Here is an 18,073-nt window from a genome sequence, read left to right on the forward strand (position 1 = left end):
TAACATCTTGATCTTTTTTACCTTATAAGCAGAGAAAGATAGATAAAGTTCATTTGAATAAGTGCTTAAATAAAAAAAATGCCTTATTTATTCTCTTTCATTTTGAATTTTTTTTTCTATTTATCAATTTACGTAAGTATTTCAGTTCTTATACAGAAGTGCTTATCAACAAAATTGGTATTTTTATACCTTTTTTTGCTTCTTGAACCCAAGCCAAATATGGCCTCATGCCAAGACAGGTGAAAAATGTGTTATTATTAATGTTCTTTTACAGTATTATCACAGTTTGTAAATGTAACTTTTAATTAAGGGTCTTGGCAATTTATGTTTAAATTTCTTTTAGCAATAGTAATTTTTTTGTAACTCGGTTGTTGAGTATGTTTGAATCTGTTTTCTCTTGTAGACTGAAAAATTAACTAAAAGAGAAGTAGAAGCCAAGTTCTGCAATCTTTCTCTCACATCAAATAGTGTAAGTAATTTTAATAATGTTAATTTCCCTGTTCCTTGCTGTAAATCAGTAACAGTTTATTTACTTTGCAATTTAATAAACTAGAGGCAGAAAAATAAGCTGTTACATCTGCTGTTCTCCTTGGAAGTGGTATAATTCTGTTCTCTCTGCTTGTCAGTTTTGCAACTATCTATATTACTTTCTTTTTTAAAATGTATTTTTCAGACTGTGGAAACAATTAACAGGTCAACTGACCGGTGCACAGCTATTTGTGAAAGCAAACTGAGAGAAACTTTTTTGAAAATGGCATCCAGTGTTGCTGACTGTGCATAAAAAGTGGAGATTAACTTCTGGACATTCAAATGGGAGTTGTCCCTCTCCATTCCCTTAACTCATTGGGTTCAAACAAGCTGCTGGGAAAATAGTCAGAAAAGGCAGATATTTTACCCACACCAAGTCAAATACTCATTTTTTTAGATGTGACCTATACTGAGTTCTTTCACTATAATTACTTGTGTTTTTTATTTGACTTTTGCTTTTAGCTTTCTCGACTCTACAGATTCATTGAGCAGAAGGGAGATGCAAGTAATGTATTTCCATTTTTAAACACAATGATAAAACAAAAGCCAGGTGTCACTCAGCTGTTGAAGCATGGCATGAAAGACTTAGAGGAAATCATTGGTCTGTTAAAACAACTGGGAATAAAACTTCAGGTTTGTAAAATGCTCTGCCAGTTAATTGATTTATTAGATTGCTAGGCCTTGTAATTTGCTGGGAAATAAACTAGTGATACTTTAGAACAGAAAAAAACCACATTGAAGTGTCTTTTTATGGCAAGTAAAAGTACTGGCACTTTAATTTTTTAAAAAAGACTCATTTGAAGAGTAAGACCTATTCCAGTCAGACGTCTCTAGGTTCATTTCTGTCTAATGACACTCAGAGCTTTTGGGGTTTTTTTCAGCCAAGATGAAAGGCATTACTTAGAACATAAAAGAACTGTAAATTTTGAAACAAAGTTTAAATATTTTAGAAATACAAAAAGCTGATGAGTGCTAAAGGCTTCCACCATTCCTTGTGGCTTGCTGGTTTTGGGTTTTGTCCTCAAGGTCTCTTGGGATGCTTTAAGATTGAAGTAGCTTTTCCTTATTCTTAATTGCATTTTAATTTTTTTGAGATAGTGTTACCATTTGTCTTCCTTATGTCAGAGCAGTGTTTTCAATCCATACTACTACTAGGAAATTATATTAACCTGTAATATTGGTACAGGTCTTGTATATGTATTTATTTTTGTTTTACAGGTTTCTATAAATCTGGGACTAGTTTACAAAATACAGCAGCACAATGGTATTATCTTTCAATTTATAGCATACATCAAAAGAAGACAAAGAACTGTGCCTGAAATTCTTGCTGCAGGGGGCAGATACGATCATCTGGTATGTGCTCATCTCTTTTAATTAATTTAATTTTTTTTAAAAACATGAAAATCCTTTCTGACATTTTGTGAAAATAAATACTCAGGTCTTTCATTTTGTTTGTCTTGTTTTGAGATTCCACAATTTAGAGGCCCACAGACAGTAGGACCAGTTCCTTCAGCTGTTGGAGTCAGCATAGCTATAGATAAAATAACTGCTGCTGTTTCCAGTGTGGAGGATTCTGTAAGTCTGCTTTTTGGGAGGTGGGGTCTTTTGCTTGTTTACTCCTGACAATTCAGTAACCTAAATGGAGCCACAGGGTGGGATAAAAATAAGATGTTCAGATGTGTTTCAAAATAACACCGTACTGAAATAGCAAGCATCAAGAGTTGTGTTTTCTTCTGTTTTTCTCTACATTGAATTATTTAGTAAAATAGGAATTAGAAGAGGAGAGAATCTTCATGTTTATACCCTTTTCTTTTTAATTTAAATGAGGCATTTTTCTCAGCCTCTGGATTGCTTCAGATGGAAGAGTACAACTGTAGTTACTTAGCTAGTAAATGTTACTTTACCCCTACCAATTCTCCCTTTATAAAAGTATAGAAGGTGGAGATTGAGGGAAGCTTAGGAAAATAAAACACTTTGCACAATGTCATACAGTTTCACTGGGTTGTGAAATGTGTATTTTATTAAATTTTAGCATGAATAAATTAATGTTACTAAGCAGAGTGAGAAGGAAAGGCTACAGAAAAGGCTATGGTACTTGGCAAGCTGAGGCTGTGCAGATGCTTTTAATCAAAGATTAAGCTTCAGCAATGTTCAGACATGCTTAGGTAGATTGTGGCTTTGAGAAGAGAAGAATCACTTCTTTTTCAGCTTAATGGAGTTTGAAAAACACTAGTGTATTTAACCCATTTTGTCATTTTAACTGCCTTAAGAAGGAGAATACGTGGTCTTGTGTCTAACACTGTCTCCCTTGGTTTTATTTTTCCTTCAGGTTTCTGTCAGCTCGTGTGACCTCCTGGTTGTAAGTGTTGGTCAGATGTCAATGGGTAGAGCTATCAATATTGTTCAGAAACTCTGGACTGCAGGAATTCCAGCTGAAATAATGTATGACTGGTCCCAGGTAGAATTTCTGTCTCCATGTGTTATCTGTATTTTTGTTCTCTAAGATCACTGCAGCCTGAGACCATGTTTTTCCAATGTTTTAGGAGTTACAGACTCTGAAAACTGAGCACATAGGGTGCTATTCAGATACAATAATGTTAAAGTATCACTGCCCTTGCAGCATTCTTCCTCTCTACCTCCCAGACTACTTAAAAGTGTGGTGGAGGATCTTTATGCATTCCTCAGAGCAATGAGGTTTTAAGTGACCTTGCCCAGTTACACAGAGTATATTGTCCAAGGCCTGTTGAAATCAAGGGAGAGAATTGCATAAGGAATTTAAAATGAGACCAGGTAGCTTCAGTTAAGTGAAGTGAGGATGCTTGAAAACAGAAGTGTATTTTGTACCAGTGAAGACAATGTATTTTCCTTCCCATGAGGGCTGAGAGTAGGATCCCTTAATTAATGACTTAATCCTTAGTAAAGAGCAAGTCTGGAACAGAATGGTAGTATCAACTTTTAAATGTGTCCAGATGACTGCAGACTATTAAGTTGAGAAGGAATGTTGACAAAGTCCTACTGCTGGACTAAGTTCACTGAGTTCAGTGAGCTGAGCTACTGGATACACTATTGGGTACTCACATAGCCCAGATAGAGATAGATGTGTGGTAGGAAGAGTGGCAAGCTGACTTGTGCCCTTTTTTTTTCCAGTTAAAACCAAACAGACTTTTAGCCACTACTGGAGTTACCTACATGGCAATGCCAGAGTCCCTTTTAATAGTGGTGGCAGTTGTCTGAGGGGTTTGAGCCAAGTTCACCTTTAAGTATGCCAGTAGGTGACTAACAGGAGAAACACTGCAGAGTTGCCCATTCAGAGTCAATGTGCTGCAGAGCAATTTTGAGCTCATTCACTTAATTGGCTGACTTTTTCTGTAGTACTTTGCTGTAACATTTCTGACAGTTTCATTCCCCCCAGAACTGGAAAAAATCCATGTCATTATGCTGTTCCCATGATCACCCCAGGTTGTCTTTTTGCTGTTCTTAAGGAATGGAGATTTGAGTAGTTCTTGCCTCTGTCTTAGGCTGTCCTGCAACCCACTGCTAAGTCAGTGTAGCAAAGCCCTTCAGGAAGCTCAGCATTGAGAATGATGGAAGTGAGCTTCAGGTTTCCATGGAACCCAGCTGGTTTCAGGTTTCATGCCAGAGTACCAGTCATGCAAAACCCAGTTCTTACTGAGAGCTGCAGACAGTGGGGTGGTAACTGTTTGATGGATGTTACATTGCAAAGTTCACAGTTAGCAAGGCCTGACAGTTCAGATGCAGCTGGCCCTTCTGTGTGGGACCTAGCACTGCAGAGCCCAGGCATTCTCTTTCTCTAGTATAGATTTAGGTTCAATTTTTAAGGTGGATGAATACATGCATAAAGAAGTTTCACCTCCTGGACTTTTATTAATAAAACTTTCCTCAGAAGATTGTATGATCAGTGCAACTTCTGCATATCAAGTTATTTTATCACTTTATAATCTATAAAATGATCATTTTATAATGTATAAAATTTTTGTCCCCTTCCCCTTTTCCCACTGCAGTCCCAGGAAGAACTACAGGAATATTGCAGATGTTCTGGAATTACATATGTGGCTCTTGTGTCAGATAAAGAAGGAAGTCATGTAAAAGTAAGTGTGGCACCAGGGGATTCTCAATCATACTTTATGTTCTACATTTCATTATTTTCAATAAAATATGTAAGTAGTAGGAATTTGAGTAAATATAGTTTAATTTGCTAAGTAGTAGAAAGTTCTTTTGAAGAAGCCTGCTTTTTATCCTCATAACATGGTTACTCTGCAACCCTCTTATCTAGCAAAGTCCTAAAACTAGTGCAAACATTGCTTGACTTCAGGTCATCAGTGTGTCTTTAAATGGAAAAAGGATTCTTTTGTCTGAGTTCATTGAATCTGCAGAAATAAATGAGTTGACAGCTTTTCATGTTACAAAACAAAAATTAAAACATAAATGTAAAAAAATCCATGTAATTCAAACAGCTGAACCACACTCTGAACCAAGAGTCTTGAACCACACTCCTCATCTCTGTAAGCCAAGGGTAAGATGGAAAGACTGAACTGTTGCAACATGAATCCACTTTCTGTGCTCTGCAGCCTCTGGTTCTGATAACTTTCTAGAAGTTAAAAGTTTTGAAATAGTCTTGATTCTGGATCATTTTGAAAAAGATCTTTATTCTTTGAATAAAGATTTGTTCTTAGAAAAAAGTAACTATTTGACAGCATCTGGTGTGGCCATGTTTTATGAGAAAATTAATTGTTTTTTTAAAAAAATATAATCGATTTAATTTGCAGTGATTGATATCAATTGGTAATGATGATAGGTTCCTCCCTTTGACTTCTTCATATTTAATGAATGAATAATTCAGTTTGGTTTTGATTAAATTTGAGAAGTTTATTCATATGCTGTTTTAAAAATTTTAAGAACCATTGAACTTCATCATAGGTGAAATCCTTTGAGAAAGACAGACAGACAGAGAAAAGGATTTTAGAATCTGACTTAGTAGATCACCTGATCCAGAAACTGAAAACTAAAATCTGTGATGAAAGATGCAGTAGGTAAGTAAGGTAACATACAAATCTGAATATTCAAAATCAGAAAAGAAACTGTTTGTCTTAATGAAATAATTTCAATATATGCTTTATTTGATAAAGAATAAGAAAAGCTTTGCTAAATTCCTTCTGAGGGAAAAAGAAAGCAAAAAGGCTTGTTACAGAATTTTATTAAGAGACTGATTTCCCTAGCTGATATTACATTCAGACATCTATAGTGCTTCATGAATGCAAAGGCAGTTACCTAGCTCAAATGCTGCTGGCACATCTGTATTGTTTGTATACAGGACTGCCTGAGGTCCCTGTCCCTGACCAGAACTCAGTCACATTTGTGTAATGTGTAACCAGAGAATAAAAGCAGGAGACCCCTTCCATTCTGAGGCTGTGCCTGATACAGTAAAAATGAAGCTGTAACTGTAACAAACCTGTATGCTTTGGTTGGCTGAAAGTAATGCCTGGCGAAGACTTTAGGAACACAGAACACCCTGACACCCTGTCACGATCCGTATCACACCCTGTCTTTGTTTAAATTACTCTTTGTTGTAAATTACTATTTGTTGTTGGTAGAAATTATTATGGAAATCACAGGAGAGGTTACAGTCACCCTGTGTGCATATGCACCAGAGCTGCTACTCACACATCCCTTTGCAAATACATAATTACCCACACTGGTGTGTGTGTGTGTGTGTGTGTGTGTGTGTGTGTGTGTGTGTGTGTGTGTGTGTGTGTGTGTGAGTACTGGCAGCAGCAACAGATGTTTATTCATGGAAACTAGAATTCAGAAACTAACAGATTTGGCATACACACTATTTCTGAATAGACTTAACAATAAAGGGAGTAGTTAAGGTGAGAAATGCTTAAATTAAGCAGTAGTTTGTGCAGGTGTGGTTGACACCTCCTGCTACCCACTTCTTCATTCCCCTTTTTCTGGTCTCAGCCCGTCTCAGCATTTAACTTTGCAACTAATCTGATGCTCATGTGGGTTGTGACAGACCTACAGCATCTATTAGAAGCTGTAAAAGAAAACAATTATTTCTAAAAGTTGCCTTATTTCTAGAACCTGAGACCAGAATATAGAAAAACCTGTATTTGGCAATTGCAGTGATTGTAATAACACTGTCAGATTTCTTTGTTAATTAATCCTGAATGTGGAAAAGTAAAAGGATTCAAACTGATTGTTGAAAGCTTCTTTGAATATGTGTGATCATAAGCATACACATTATTTTCCTACTTCATATTATTTTACAGAAAACCATTAGAAGTTGTAGATTAAATTAATTCAGAGAACATATTCTCACAATATATTCTAGTGTTAGGATTTAAATCACGCTTGCGTGATGGGGAGCACATATTTTTTCTATCCATAAGAACATAAATTTATGGAGACTTCCCAGAACACATCAGCAGATTAAATTCTGTACTGGAACAGAGGAGAAATCCTACAATAGTACATTACAAAATCAGATCCAGATGCAGTCTTTATCTGTTGGAATTAAATAAATATGTTTGTATAATAATCTAGAACCATGTATTATTGAAATATTTCTGCATTATTGCAAATTTGTTTCACTAACTGTCTTTGTTTATTTTTAGAGAAACCTCAGATAATATTTCAATACCAAATCAAAAGGGATCATTTACTAATATTTCAGGTATTGAATCTCTAGTTATAGAACATAAAAATTGTTTCTCTTTCTGCTTATAAACTGTTTTATGAGAACGTATTTAAGAACATAAAAGCATTACCAAAGTCAGAGCAAGAATATGTTTTCTAGCAGTGCTCTGGTTAGAGACAGTTCCTCTTTATCTCGAATATTGTTCCAAGTGATCTGATACCAAATTTTTCCCCAAACTAACAAATTAAGTGCACAGACAAACAGTCAGAATATTCCCCATGCAAGCATTCACTGAAAAGAGTAATTTGGAGTGGTGGGAGTGCAGCCAAAAAATGTGTATTTCCTAGCTCAGGCAAAATTCAGTGTAATCTTGATGAAAAGTTATGTGACCTATGATTAATAGTGTTTGATTAACTTGGGGTTTATTTTTTGTGTGTGATTAACAGAAGTGGCAATTTGTATTTCAGAATAAGTAATTTCAAATTTTAGTTACTGTTCCTTGGGAGAGCTGGGGTTTATTGTTTGTTTTGTCATTGCCCCTGCTATGGCACTGACTGACCAATAGCTGTTTTATTCTTGTAATAGCTTTTCATTTTTTCATAGTAGGTATGCTGCATTCCTCTGTAAAATTCTGCAAACCACGTGGAACCTTTTATTAGTTGCAGGGAACACTGATACAAATGCCAAATTCCTTAGTCTTACAAGCCAGTCCTTCAGAGTCATGGGTGATCATTTAAGAGTTTACATTCACATGTTTCACTTTCTTGTCTACTTAAATAACTTTGGGGTTTTCTAGCTGCTTTCCAAGCCTTGTAATATACAGATCTTAGCTTACTAATATTTGTGAAGTTTCTGGCACTTCTTGTGTAAAGAAAGTATAATTTAAAACTCTATGTTTGCATTTTAGGTGCAATTGAATCACATGGAACTCTTGTAGTGCCCAACGTTAGTGTCATTGCTCCTGAAAAATTATCTGCCAGTGCCAGGCGTCGCCAGGAAATTCAGGTACACACACATCAAGTGGATATTAAGAACTTATCCTTAGAAGCTACTGGATGGTAAAATCTATATTTTCACTATGACCTAATTTACAGAAGTACATCCTGTTATTTATTTGGAAAAGAGACGAAGAACTAAAAAGGTTGAAGACAAAGATGACCTTTTTTAACATTTTGGATCTTGGGAATTATCTGTGGCATAGTTGTGGCTCACCCATCATTGTACATATATTAGAAATCTTATTTTACTAGGAACCATGGTTCTGTTATTTTTTTTTCTTTTTTTTTTTTTTTTAATAAATGTGTGTTCAAAATGCAAGTTCAGCATACTTTTTAATTTGTAATATCTTTTTCAATATGGTCCCTCAAACTAAAGGTCTATGAAAAAATTACATATTTAAAAATATAAAACAGCCCACCCTGCCTAATATGTTATGTCATAATAATAGAATATTAAATTATGCTAGAAAGAAATGTCAGGGCTTCCTCATTGAGGATTATTGGCTTCAAGATAGAGTACTTGGTGAACAAGAACTGAAATTGTATCCCCCTTTTTAGTCGAAATTTAGGTGTGCAACAAAAAAAAAATAAAAAATTCCCCTGTAAATAGCTCTCAGAACCCAAATGAAGAAGTGGATCCTATTCTCTGAGCTTTGAGCTTTTGTTTCTCACTTGCTGTTTTCAGCTTTTTAATAAAAGCATCTTTCCAATGTGTCAAAACACATTGTAGTGCAAGGCTGCAACTATATTTATGAAATGCTTATTTTTGTGGGATTACTAGCTTACTCTTGAGAAAAGTGTTAAAAGGCATGACCTGTACTTTGGTTTGGCTTTCAAATCAGTTACACATTCTCACACTCCTCTGGAAAGTTAACTAATGCTCAGAAACAGGCATTTTTAAACTACATATGTGAGAATTCACATCAGAATATGTGTTCTGTCAATTTTAGTACAGTACCAGTATTATCAAGTCTTTACCCATTGCTGCAGAAGTGGCTCAGTCACTGTCTCCTTCCTGTCTACCTCATCAAGGATTAGTGTGGAACTGTTATTGAAACTTATATTAAATATTAATTTTAGTTTAAATATTATGTAGTTCTGCATCATCTATGAAACAAAGCAAGTGTTCCAAACCTGTGTCACAGAAGCAATGCATTTTATTTTTGCCCATCTTTTGTTGCCAGGTGCAAACAAGACTTCAGACATACATTTCTAGCCTGCAACAGAAAACAAGTGAGATTGAGATTTTAGCAGTAAGTATTTGGTGGAAGCCTGAATTATTTTCAAATTCTTAATTGACCTGGATGATGCAGTTGCTGTCTGCAACAAGTTTCTGCTGTTAGCTTAGTTTTAGATACCAAATGAAACAAAGCCCCATGGCATGTTTCTTTAATACTTGAATCTGATTGTGTGTATTGGACAGTTGGATAAAACAAAATTTAAGCAGCATATAGTTGTGAATATAGTTGTAAATACATAGTTGTAAATCTGTACTTATGCTAACTACTGTGGCAGGTTTAGTAGCTTTGTCCTGCTAAATTTGCTCTTACATTTAAAGCTATGTAGCTTTTAGACTTTGTTGACCATGTCAGCAGACTTTAAAATGCTTTTCAGGAATCACACTGCCTATTTGCCTACACCTATATGGAGCTTTGCATAATGGAATCTGCCATCAACAGTTTGTGTAAAATGCTTAAAACCTTGGTAAATACCCAGCTCTATCAGCACAAGTGTGTCTTTGGAAATCAAAGTATGAATCCCATCAGTATAGGTGATCTCTAGATGGCAAAATTATCACAGAAGTACTGTTAAATATTGATTTCTTGGTGATATTTTTACAGGTAGATCTGCCAAAAGCAACTGTGATACACTTCTTATCATTAAAGGTAAGCAATTAAATACTGTCATTAAAACGCTAATTGAACAATACACGATGTTCCTACTGAAGTGGAATGTAAAATTCTCCCACTGTAGCTTTTCTCCTTCAAGAAGTTTGAATTAGGTCTTAAATTACATTTTTATCACTAAATTGTTAAAAATCTGATCACTAAATTCTTGATGTTTTCTTAAAGTAAATAAAATTGCAAATGTTGTTTATATGAATTTTGTTTTAAACCTGTTTAATTAAGAATTAAGAAGCATTGACATTACACAGTATTCACAAGACTAAACCTTGTTGGGAGAAAGTATTTCCTTCACAAGAGAATGTAAGATTGCTTTTCAGTTCCTTTTCAATTTTTCTTCTTAGTTTGATGGAGACAGACAAGCCTTTGATGCTACTGTGGGACAGCTGATGTCACGATGGCCAAAACAGAGATGTTCATATTTACAAGAAATTTGTGATGAAATTTACAGTATCAAAATGGAAAAGAGGTAAATTTGTTAAGCTCTTACAGGTACATAAATCTTCTTAATTATTTCTGCATTTCAGTTTCACTAAATAAGCTGCTCTTCATTTGTCTTCCTCACCCTGAGAAAAAAAGAAATATTCAGGAAATGTGCAGTTGCTTGAGTACTGTGGGAAGAGTACTGATCATCTAATCCTCACTTGTTGTAAAATGTGCATTCTTGGCCATTTAAATTCTTAATTTTTGTAAGCGTTTGCAAGAATTGCTGAAATCTGTTGCCACTTTTAGCCCACTTGCTGCTTCGTTCATAGAAATTCAATAGCAAGCAGCTATACACATTCAGGTATCCTGCTCTTCATAGTAAGCTTTTCCCAGGGGAGTGACTCATTTTGCCTTCTAAACTCAAGAGCACATTTAATTCCTCTTGCTTTGAAGGAAAACAATGAGAATCTGGCATAGCTGAAAGACTGCCCAGCTCTAAGCAAATACAGTGCATGCTCTCCCCACATGCAGAGTGAAGCCTCTTTTCTAAGCATAAGAACATTTATGGTCAACTTGTAGTCTCCTTGTTGAATTCTGGCAACACTGCAACACAGTCTAACCACATCAAGTTCTAAGCCTCTTAATTTACTGGTACAGTTAGGTGAGACACAAATATTTATATCCTATCGTGGGTGTAATTTATAATAACTTTTAGTCTCACTTTTAAATGAGGTTTAAGAAAATGTAACTTTGATTCCCTTTCTTTTATATATATATTTTTTTTAGCACCAAATTTGCTTCAGGTTTGCTAATTTTTACTAAGGCAACTAAGTTATCAAGTGAAACATCTTTTTTAATTCCTGTGGCTTACAAGGCTCCAGCCAAATGGTATCAAATCATTATATACAAATAATCTTTCATACAATGCTGGGTTTAAATGTCATGCAGTACCTGACAAAGTCTTCCTTTCCCATTTGATGCCTGCACACAACACACTGCTTAGCCAGAAGCCTTCAGGTCATTGAATGAAAGCTGAACAGGTGAGATAAATGGAAATAGGATAAAGGGGCAAACTGCAGACATAGCCAGAACCCTGAAATACTGCTTTTCTACTGAATCTTTGCTGTTAGCTTACTGCTAAGATTTGCCACAGGTACTGTCCCTTTTGAACCTCAAGTTTCAAAATTTAAAACTTACCTTTTCTTTCCCCCTGCAGGGTTCCTGCACTTATCCTGTACAGTTACCGAGATGAATACAAGATTCTGTTTTAGTACTTAAAGCATCTTTTATGGGATGCTTTTACAATCAGACAACAGTGTTTCATCAGAAGGAATGTCAAAAAGCTGCACTAATGCAAGACAGGCAACTAATGCCTTTCTGTGTATCCAGATTGAATTTCACTTGTAATATAAAATTGTAAATTTATGTCAAAAAGTGGTAATAAATGTTTTATAGGCAATTAAGGATCAAGTATGATTACAGCCACAGATGTGCATTATCATGTAATTTTTGCCCCTTATGCCACAAAAGACATTACTAGCTGTGCAGATGTAAAGTTTTTTAATACAGTTTTGGAATGCCTTTTATATTAACAAGCAACCCTAGTATTGAAATTAGAAACTCAGTTCAAGGACTAAGAGGATGGATTTAATTTTAACAAAATTTTAAACTTACTTGAAGAAGGGTTTTTATGTAATAAAAGGATTGGCTACTGAGCCTTCTTGGAATATCTATTACAAGCTTTTTGTGGTTTTGCTTTGTATTTTGGTTTAGTGTTTTATACCTGTAGATTTCAAGCTGAGAGGGTTGTTTCAAGACTGGCTGCCTATGCTTAGAGGAAAAATTTCAGACCCAGAAGACCTGATCCAACACTTTGAGGAGGAACAGTTAAACATGGGCTAGAGAAATTACCAAAGTTTTGAAATAGTTTTCTTCACATGGGCTGTCAGTTTAAGTGGAAAGTTAAAGTCATAGTAATGATGGGTATCTGGTACACCTTCTTGAAGCCAATCTGTAATGCAACCCCATCAGGAAAAGTGAAGCTGAGCAAATCTGAAGATGAGTTAACTATGCACTGTTAACTATGCATTGTAATTCACATCAGACTACTTATAATATTGGAGTGAATATACAGAAAAGGTAGAGATTTTTGGAAATATTGTAGTGGTTACCCCCTCTTCCCTACTTCATACCTTGTTTTAAACAGCTTACTCCTGTTTCTTTCTCTAACTCAAATGATTGCCTTTAGTGCTGCAGGTTCACTGCATTAAGAAATACCTACTTATTTTTCCTGCCCTTTTATTGTAGTAAAGAGGAGGACTAAGTTCAAATACAGAGAGGTAACTTTAAAGACAAACCCAAGAACTTCTGAGAACTGCAAGAGCTGTAAGAGCTGCTTATGAAGTAGCATCAGGGGCACCAGTCCTAAAGGCACAGATAATGCAGCAGTCCCAGCCATTCACCAAGACAAGTCACATCAGTCATTATAACCAAATCCATTTCTCATTGTTTCTCATTGTTTTTAATTGGAACAATTAAGTATTCACCTTTTACATCTGTTCATTTGAAGGAGCTACTTAAAATGCGATGTATGAGGAAATTCAGATCCCTGAATATACTGAAAGATGAAGCTTAAAAAAAAAAAAAAAGTTTAGATGACATGAGCATTTTTAAGCCATGTCTGAAGGGAATATGATACAGTCCTGCCCTTGCCCCACTCTGAGTCAGGGTCTGCACAGCTGGATCAGCATGGAGTGAAGGCACAGCTGCCTGGCTCTGCCAGAGCTCAAGCACTGTACTGGCTGCCTTAGGAATATGTGCACTGCATCATGTAGACATGTCCCTCAAAATAAGACAGAAACAGGAAAGCTGCTGTTCCTGATAATGTATTGGCACCCACCTTCCCTAATACTACTGAGGCTTATCTATAAAACTGGGCATCTGTGACTGAAACTCCTGCTCCAGTCTCACTTTGCTCCTGGTATGGTGCATTTCTCTTCACCCTGTGTTACCCCAGAAACAGGTTTTACACTGCCCACTTGTATAATACAAAACAAACAGCAGTACAAGTACAAAACTACTTGGCAGAGAAGTGTAAAGCTATTCCAGTATAACTGTAAATACTCCTGCCATACAACAATCCACAGAAAGCACCTTCTGTTTTCAGTTTAAACAAAAGTACTGATTGCATCCCAGTATCCTGCTGGAAGGAAAGCCAAAGACAAGTGGTAACTCAAAAAGAAATGGACTTTGCTTTGAGAGAGGGTCAAGTCTGTTACAGTGATGGCAGGACACTCTTCATCACTGTGTTGCTTTACTCTTCTTGTTTTTGCTTTTCTTGTCTTTTTTCTTCAAGCCATCCATGTTAGCTCTCAGCAAATTTGAGTATGCCTGAATGAAAAATTGGAACCATTAAAAGGATAAATAGTTGAGTGACAATATACCAGAGGTAACATTTATAATACTACTAGTGGAAAAGCATCTGCATTTTCAGTTAAGAGATTTGTGCTCTTATGCCCTACCCTGAGAAACTGTTGCTCCTAGACCAATGCAAAAAGTTAGATTAAAATACAATGGGATTTTTTTTGCAAACCAACACAGATAAGACGTATAGCCTAAGGTTAATCTGTATGGCAGTTCAGCACTGAATTGACCCATTCATAGCTGTTCAGTGACTCCTACTGACCACTCCCCAATACCAACAGAAAAAAGATAAAAGGCACATAAAACTTACCATCTGGAATTTATTTACTTCCTTTGAGCTCACCTACAAAAGCAATACTGGAGGTTAACCAAGAAAACACTGGCTTCTATTACAAACCAAGTATCTGTACATGTTTACCCACCAGTGACCACTGACCCTCCCAGTCTTTTTAGCAGCAGTTGGATCAACTCATCACATTCCATGGTAGTTGGGCTGTACTGACTACATCCTAAGACCTCACTGATGTAGAATCCTCTGTAACCCATTTGTCCCAAGTCCATGTTTTCAAATGGGAAGAATGTGAGGAAACGTTCTAGGGAAGGTTCTATTTACTTTTAGGACCACAACATACGTTGCAGCCCAGATTCTGCTAGAGTCAGATAAAAGTTTTTCTCAGTCTCTCATTCAAGAACACACATCAGGTTTTCAACAGCTAGTTAACATTTCCTGAAATACAAATAGCTTTGTAAGTAAGAAAAACAAAATAGGTAAGCTAAGCAAGATAAAGGCTTAGAAGAGTCTACCCATGCCCAGAAGTTCTTGTCAGGGAACAAGGAACCCTTCCCTACTGTTTCACAGGTTGGGAACATTCTGTTCTTTCCTGGGTTGTAAAATCCTCCAGTAATTCCATCAAGGTCTATAGGAACCTGAGGCCTGAGCATGGGTCTGCAGGACTGCCACATAATTTGTTCTTGCACTGTGTATCTGCCCCGTATCTCTAGAAGGAATTCCTCCTTCCCTCCAAACAATTTTGCCTGACTCCAAACAGCAGCCAGGGTCACCAAAACCAGTCAGGGTCCCCTTCTGCTGTCCTGCAATGCCATTTTGGAGTAAAATCCAGCATACAGAGCAAAACTGTAAGTTACTGTTCCATCTGTAATGCTGAGTTAAGACTTCAGATTAAGTGTAACATTTCACATCCCAACCCAGGCTCTGTGTTTAGCTACCACGTGGTTTCTTTGGAATTGGGTGTAGTTCCCATTTCACTTAAAATATGGGGCACTAAAAAAATGACAAATAGGGCCACTTAGCTTTCTAAACCAAAGCTGTCACTTACCACTGTGCTAATTTTCTTCTTTCCATCAGTTGCTCTTAGCAGACACTTATTGTCTGCTGGCTCAAAACTCTCTGCGTGGCCTTTGCGTGGGACTGGTTTTGTTCTGCCATCGTCTGTGTCAAGAGACAGAGAATGTTTATTCTTATTTCACTAAAATCACTGGATGCCTCCTGACATGTTAAAAAATGCTCATGAGGAAGCAAGTAAAACACCTTGGAATTTCAGGCCATCTGCACTGACATTGCTGCCAAATTGTTCACAGAACCCTTTTCTCTGTAGTCCCAGAAGGATCTGTTCCATAAACTATGCCTGCCAGGAAAAAAACTTCTTCCATGACATCCCCCATGAAGTGCCTGCTTCAGCAGCAGTGTTTCAATTGCCTGTCACACTGCAGGTCTGGAGCCCTGACTTCTTACGGAGTGCCAGGTAGCCAAAGGCCAGAGAAGCATAAACACACAAAAGCAACACAATAACTCTTTTCTAGAAATCTAAGGATTTCCAATTACGGTTTAATAATTAGAAATTCCCAGTATTTCCTGCAGTTTGAAATACATTCTTACTTCAAGGCTATTAATTGAATTAATTGATTTCTTTATATAGCTATCCCTGTTTTCAGATACTGCGAATTACGACTCTATCTTTTTAAAATACTTGCTAACAGTGTTGCAAGCTTGATCTGGGTGAACCCCTCCTTAGAATCACAGATCAGTTTGGCTGAGAACGACCTTTAAAATCAAGCCCAAAGCTTAATCCAGTAACAAGACTTAAAACTTACATTTCTTCAGCGTTATGAAAACACTCCCCGAAGTTCTGCACTTTTGAAAGAGTCTGGTAAGCTCTGTCAGGAACTACAAGAGAAAGACAGAGAGACCCCATCCGTGGCTGGAGGCCGCTGTGCCCGCTGCCTCCTTACCCAGCCAGCATCCCGGCCTCGCTCCGCCGGCGCTGTCACCTTAGGCCGGGCTCTCCCAGGCCCGAGCGAACAAGCCCGGAGCGAAGGCGAACTCCAGTTCCCAAAGCTGAGGCTGTAGGACAAAGGGTCCCGACCAGGGCCGGCCCAGCCCGAGTCCGGAAAATGAGGTCTAAGCCCGCAGAGCTACCGCGGCCCCAGCGTTCCCGTCCTCCTTCCCGTCCTATCTCCCTCCCTCGCCCGAGTCCCCGGACACAAGGATTCCGGCTCCCCGCCCCCGCTCCCACGCCGCCTGGCCAGGGGAAGGGACGGCCCCGAGCGGCCCTGGCGCACCCCGGGGCCTTGCCGGGTCCCCCTCCTACCGCAGCCGCCACAGGGCGAGCCCTACGCGGCCGGCGACCCAACGATTCCCCGGGTCCCGGTCGGGAGCTGGGCTGCGGCCCGGTCCCGGTCCCGGTCCGGGTCCCATCCCCACCTGTTCGCTCTCCAGCAGCACCATCCTGCACCCGCCGACCGGAAGCGCCGCGCGCACGCTGCCGCCCACCCACCGGCGCACGCGCACCGGGGCAGGGGGCGGGGCCGCGCCCCCGAAGCCGCTCGCGCTGCCGGGGGACCGGGACGGGCGGGGAGGTGCCTCGCGCTGAGGGGGCGGGGCGAGGCGGGGAAGTTCCGCCCCTCGGAGGGGAGCGCCACGTCAGCCTCGCGCTGCCGTCGCCCCGCCCCTTCCTGCTGGGGGTAACGGAGCTGCGGGGGAGAGGCGGGAAGCGGCTGAGGGGGGGTGGCACTCTGGGGCACCGCCAGCACCCTCCGGTTGTCCCGGATGCGTGTGCCTAGGCCTCCCCAGGCCCCGGGAGCGGCTGCCGAGCCCTGGTGCCACCTGCATGGGGGGAGCTGCGGCTGGCAGCCATTTCCTGCCGAGCGCCGCAGCGGCGAAGGGCCCTGTCCCTGTCTGGCTGTCTTGGAGGGCCAGAGGTGTGATTTGAGGCAACATGAACGACCCCCTAGATTTGTGTAAGGAAAGCGAAAAGGAAACCAAGATCTGGATGGGGTGGGGGGCGTTTCACACCCGAAACACTTGAGGCTCACGGGGCAGATTATGGAAGGGGCGAGTTTTCTGTCCGGCCCAGGTGAGCTGGTCTGGAAAATGCTGCAGAAATAGCGTTTGACCCAGTGCCTTTTCATGTGTTGCATTAAGAAAATTTATTTTGTTCCTCCATGGACCTAGCAAGTGGAGTACAGCGCTTTGCATACTGATAAAGGCAGTTGTTGTTCTCAGGCCGAGAGGTGCTTGAGCCCCTGCGGAATCCGTGCAGTTCGTTAAGAAGCTCGGGACTGCACGGTGGAGCTGAAATACCATCTTGCGTTACCATTCTCACGGTGGGGGTGTCGTTTCGTATGTAAAACAACGCTTCATAATCAGTCCAGTGGCTCCAAGAGTTTGCAATCATTTGCTCTCCTTTTGCAGGTTAAGCAAGAGGCAGTAGAGGGTGCTGTGATCGCGCACAGGGATGGAGCTGCCTAAGGAACAAGGAAACAAATGCCCACGAACAGGTCAGCACAGCACGGCCAGGGCTTATCAAATGTATCAGATTATTAAGTTAACTCCCATTATGTTGGAGTCAAAGCAAGTGTAGAGGTCCAACACTGCCTTTCCCTAACTGTGGATGATATTATCCTCCTGATGTTTTTGCACGTCTGTTATTTGCAGTTGAAAACTTCAGAAAAAATAATTTTCTTTGTTTCTCAGAACATAAAAGACTTACAAAAGCTGAAGTGAGGAATTATTATGTTATTTAATTCTTCTGAAAACGGGCATTCTAAGGGGACATCGTCAGTCCTGTGGGCAGAAGTGCTGACAGGCCAAAGCCTTGTACAACTGTAGAAAG

The 18,073-nt window shown here is 39.1% G+C and overlaps 2 protein-coding genes across 4 annotated transcripts in view; one reads left to right on the top strand and one right to left on the bottom strand.

The window, feature by feature from the left end:
• Positions 1-12,279, top strand: part of EIF2AK4 (eukaryotic translation initiation factor 2 alpha kinase 4) — a 38,667-nt gene extending 26,388 nt beyond the window's left edge. The window contains exons 27-39 of one of the 2 annotated variants that reach the window (XM_071744357.1): positions 404-469; positions 991-1,161; positions 1,747-1,881; positions 1,996-2,103; positions 2,858-2,986; positions 4,551-4,637; positions 5,467-5,579; positions 7,167-7,225; positions 8,097-8,194; positions 9,372-9,440; positions 10,029-10,073; positions 10,436-10,560; positions 11,734-12,279. In XM_071744357.1, the coding sequence (XP_071600458.1) occupies positions 404-469; positions 991-1,161; positions 1,747-1,881; positions 1,996-2,103; positions 2,858-2,986; positions 4,551-4,637; positions 5,467-5,579; positions 7,167-7,225; positions 8,097-8,194; positions 9,372-9,440; positions 10,029-10,073; positions 10,436-10,560; positions 11,734-11,788 (1,260 nt within the window). In that variant the 3' untranslated portion in view covers positions 11,789-12,279. Of the gene's footprint in view, positions 1-403; positions 470-990; positions 1,162-1,746; positions 1,882-1,995; positions 2,104-2,857; positions 2,987-4,550; positions 4,638-5,466; positions 5,580-7,166; positions 7,226-8,096; positions 8,195-9,371; positions 9,441-10,028; positions 10,074-10,435; positions 10,561-11,733 lie in introns of those variants that run through there. The other variant, XM_071744358.1, reaches the window with a different exon arrangement.
• On the bottom strand, positions 9,327-16,811 carry SRP14 (signal recognition particle 14). Of its 2 annotated transcripts, none has more exons than XM_071744361.1 (5): positions 16,663-16,788; positions 16,053-16,125; positions 15,278-15,390; positions 14,251-14,283; positions 9,327-9,404 (listed from the first exon to the last, which is right to left on the bottom strand). In XM_071744361.1, exons 1-5 carry the CDS (start codon positions 16,684-16,686, stop codon positions 9,345-9,347), a joined length of 303 nt encoding a protein of 100 aa, XP_071600462.1. In that variant the 5' UTR covers positions 16,687-16,788; the 3' UTR covers positions 9,327-9,344. The 2 variants fall into 2 exon arrangements, with proteins under 2 accessions (XP_071600462.1, XP_071600463.1); XM_071744362.1 differs by lacking the exon at positions 9,327-9,404 and adding an exon at positions 13,026-13,907 and having other exon boundaries at positions 16,663-16,811.
• Positions 16,812-18,073: the final 1,262 nt, after the last annotated feature.

Source organism: Heliangelus exortis, chromosome 5 (assembly GCF_036169615.1).
Source record: "Heliangelus exortis chromosome 5, bHelExo1.hap1, whole genome shotgun sequence".
NCBI lineage: Eukaryota > Metazoa > Chordata > Aves > Apodiformes > Trochilidae > Heliangelus > Heliangelus exortis.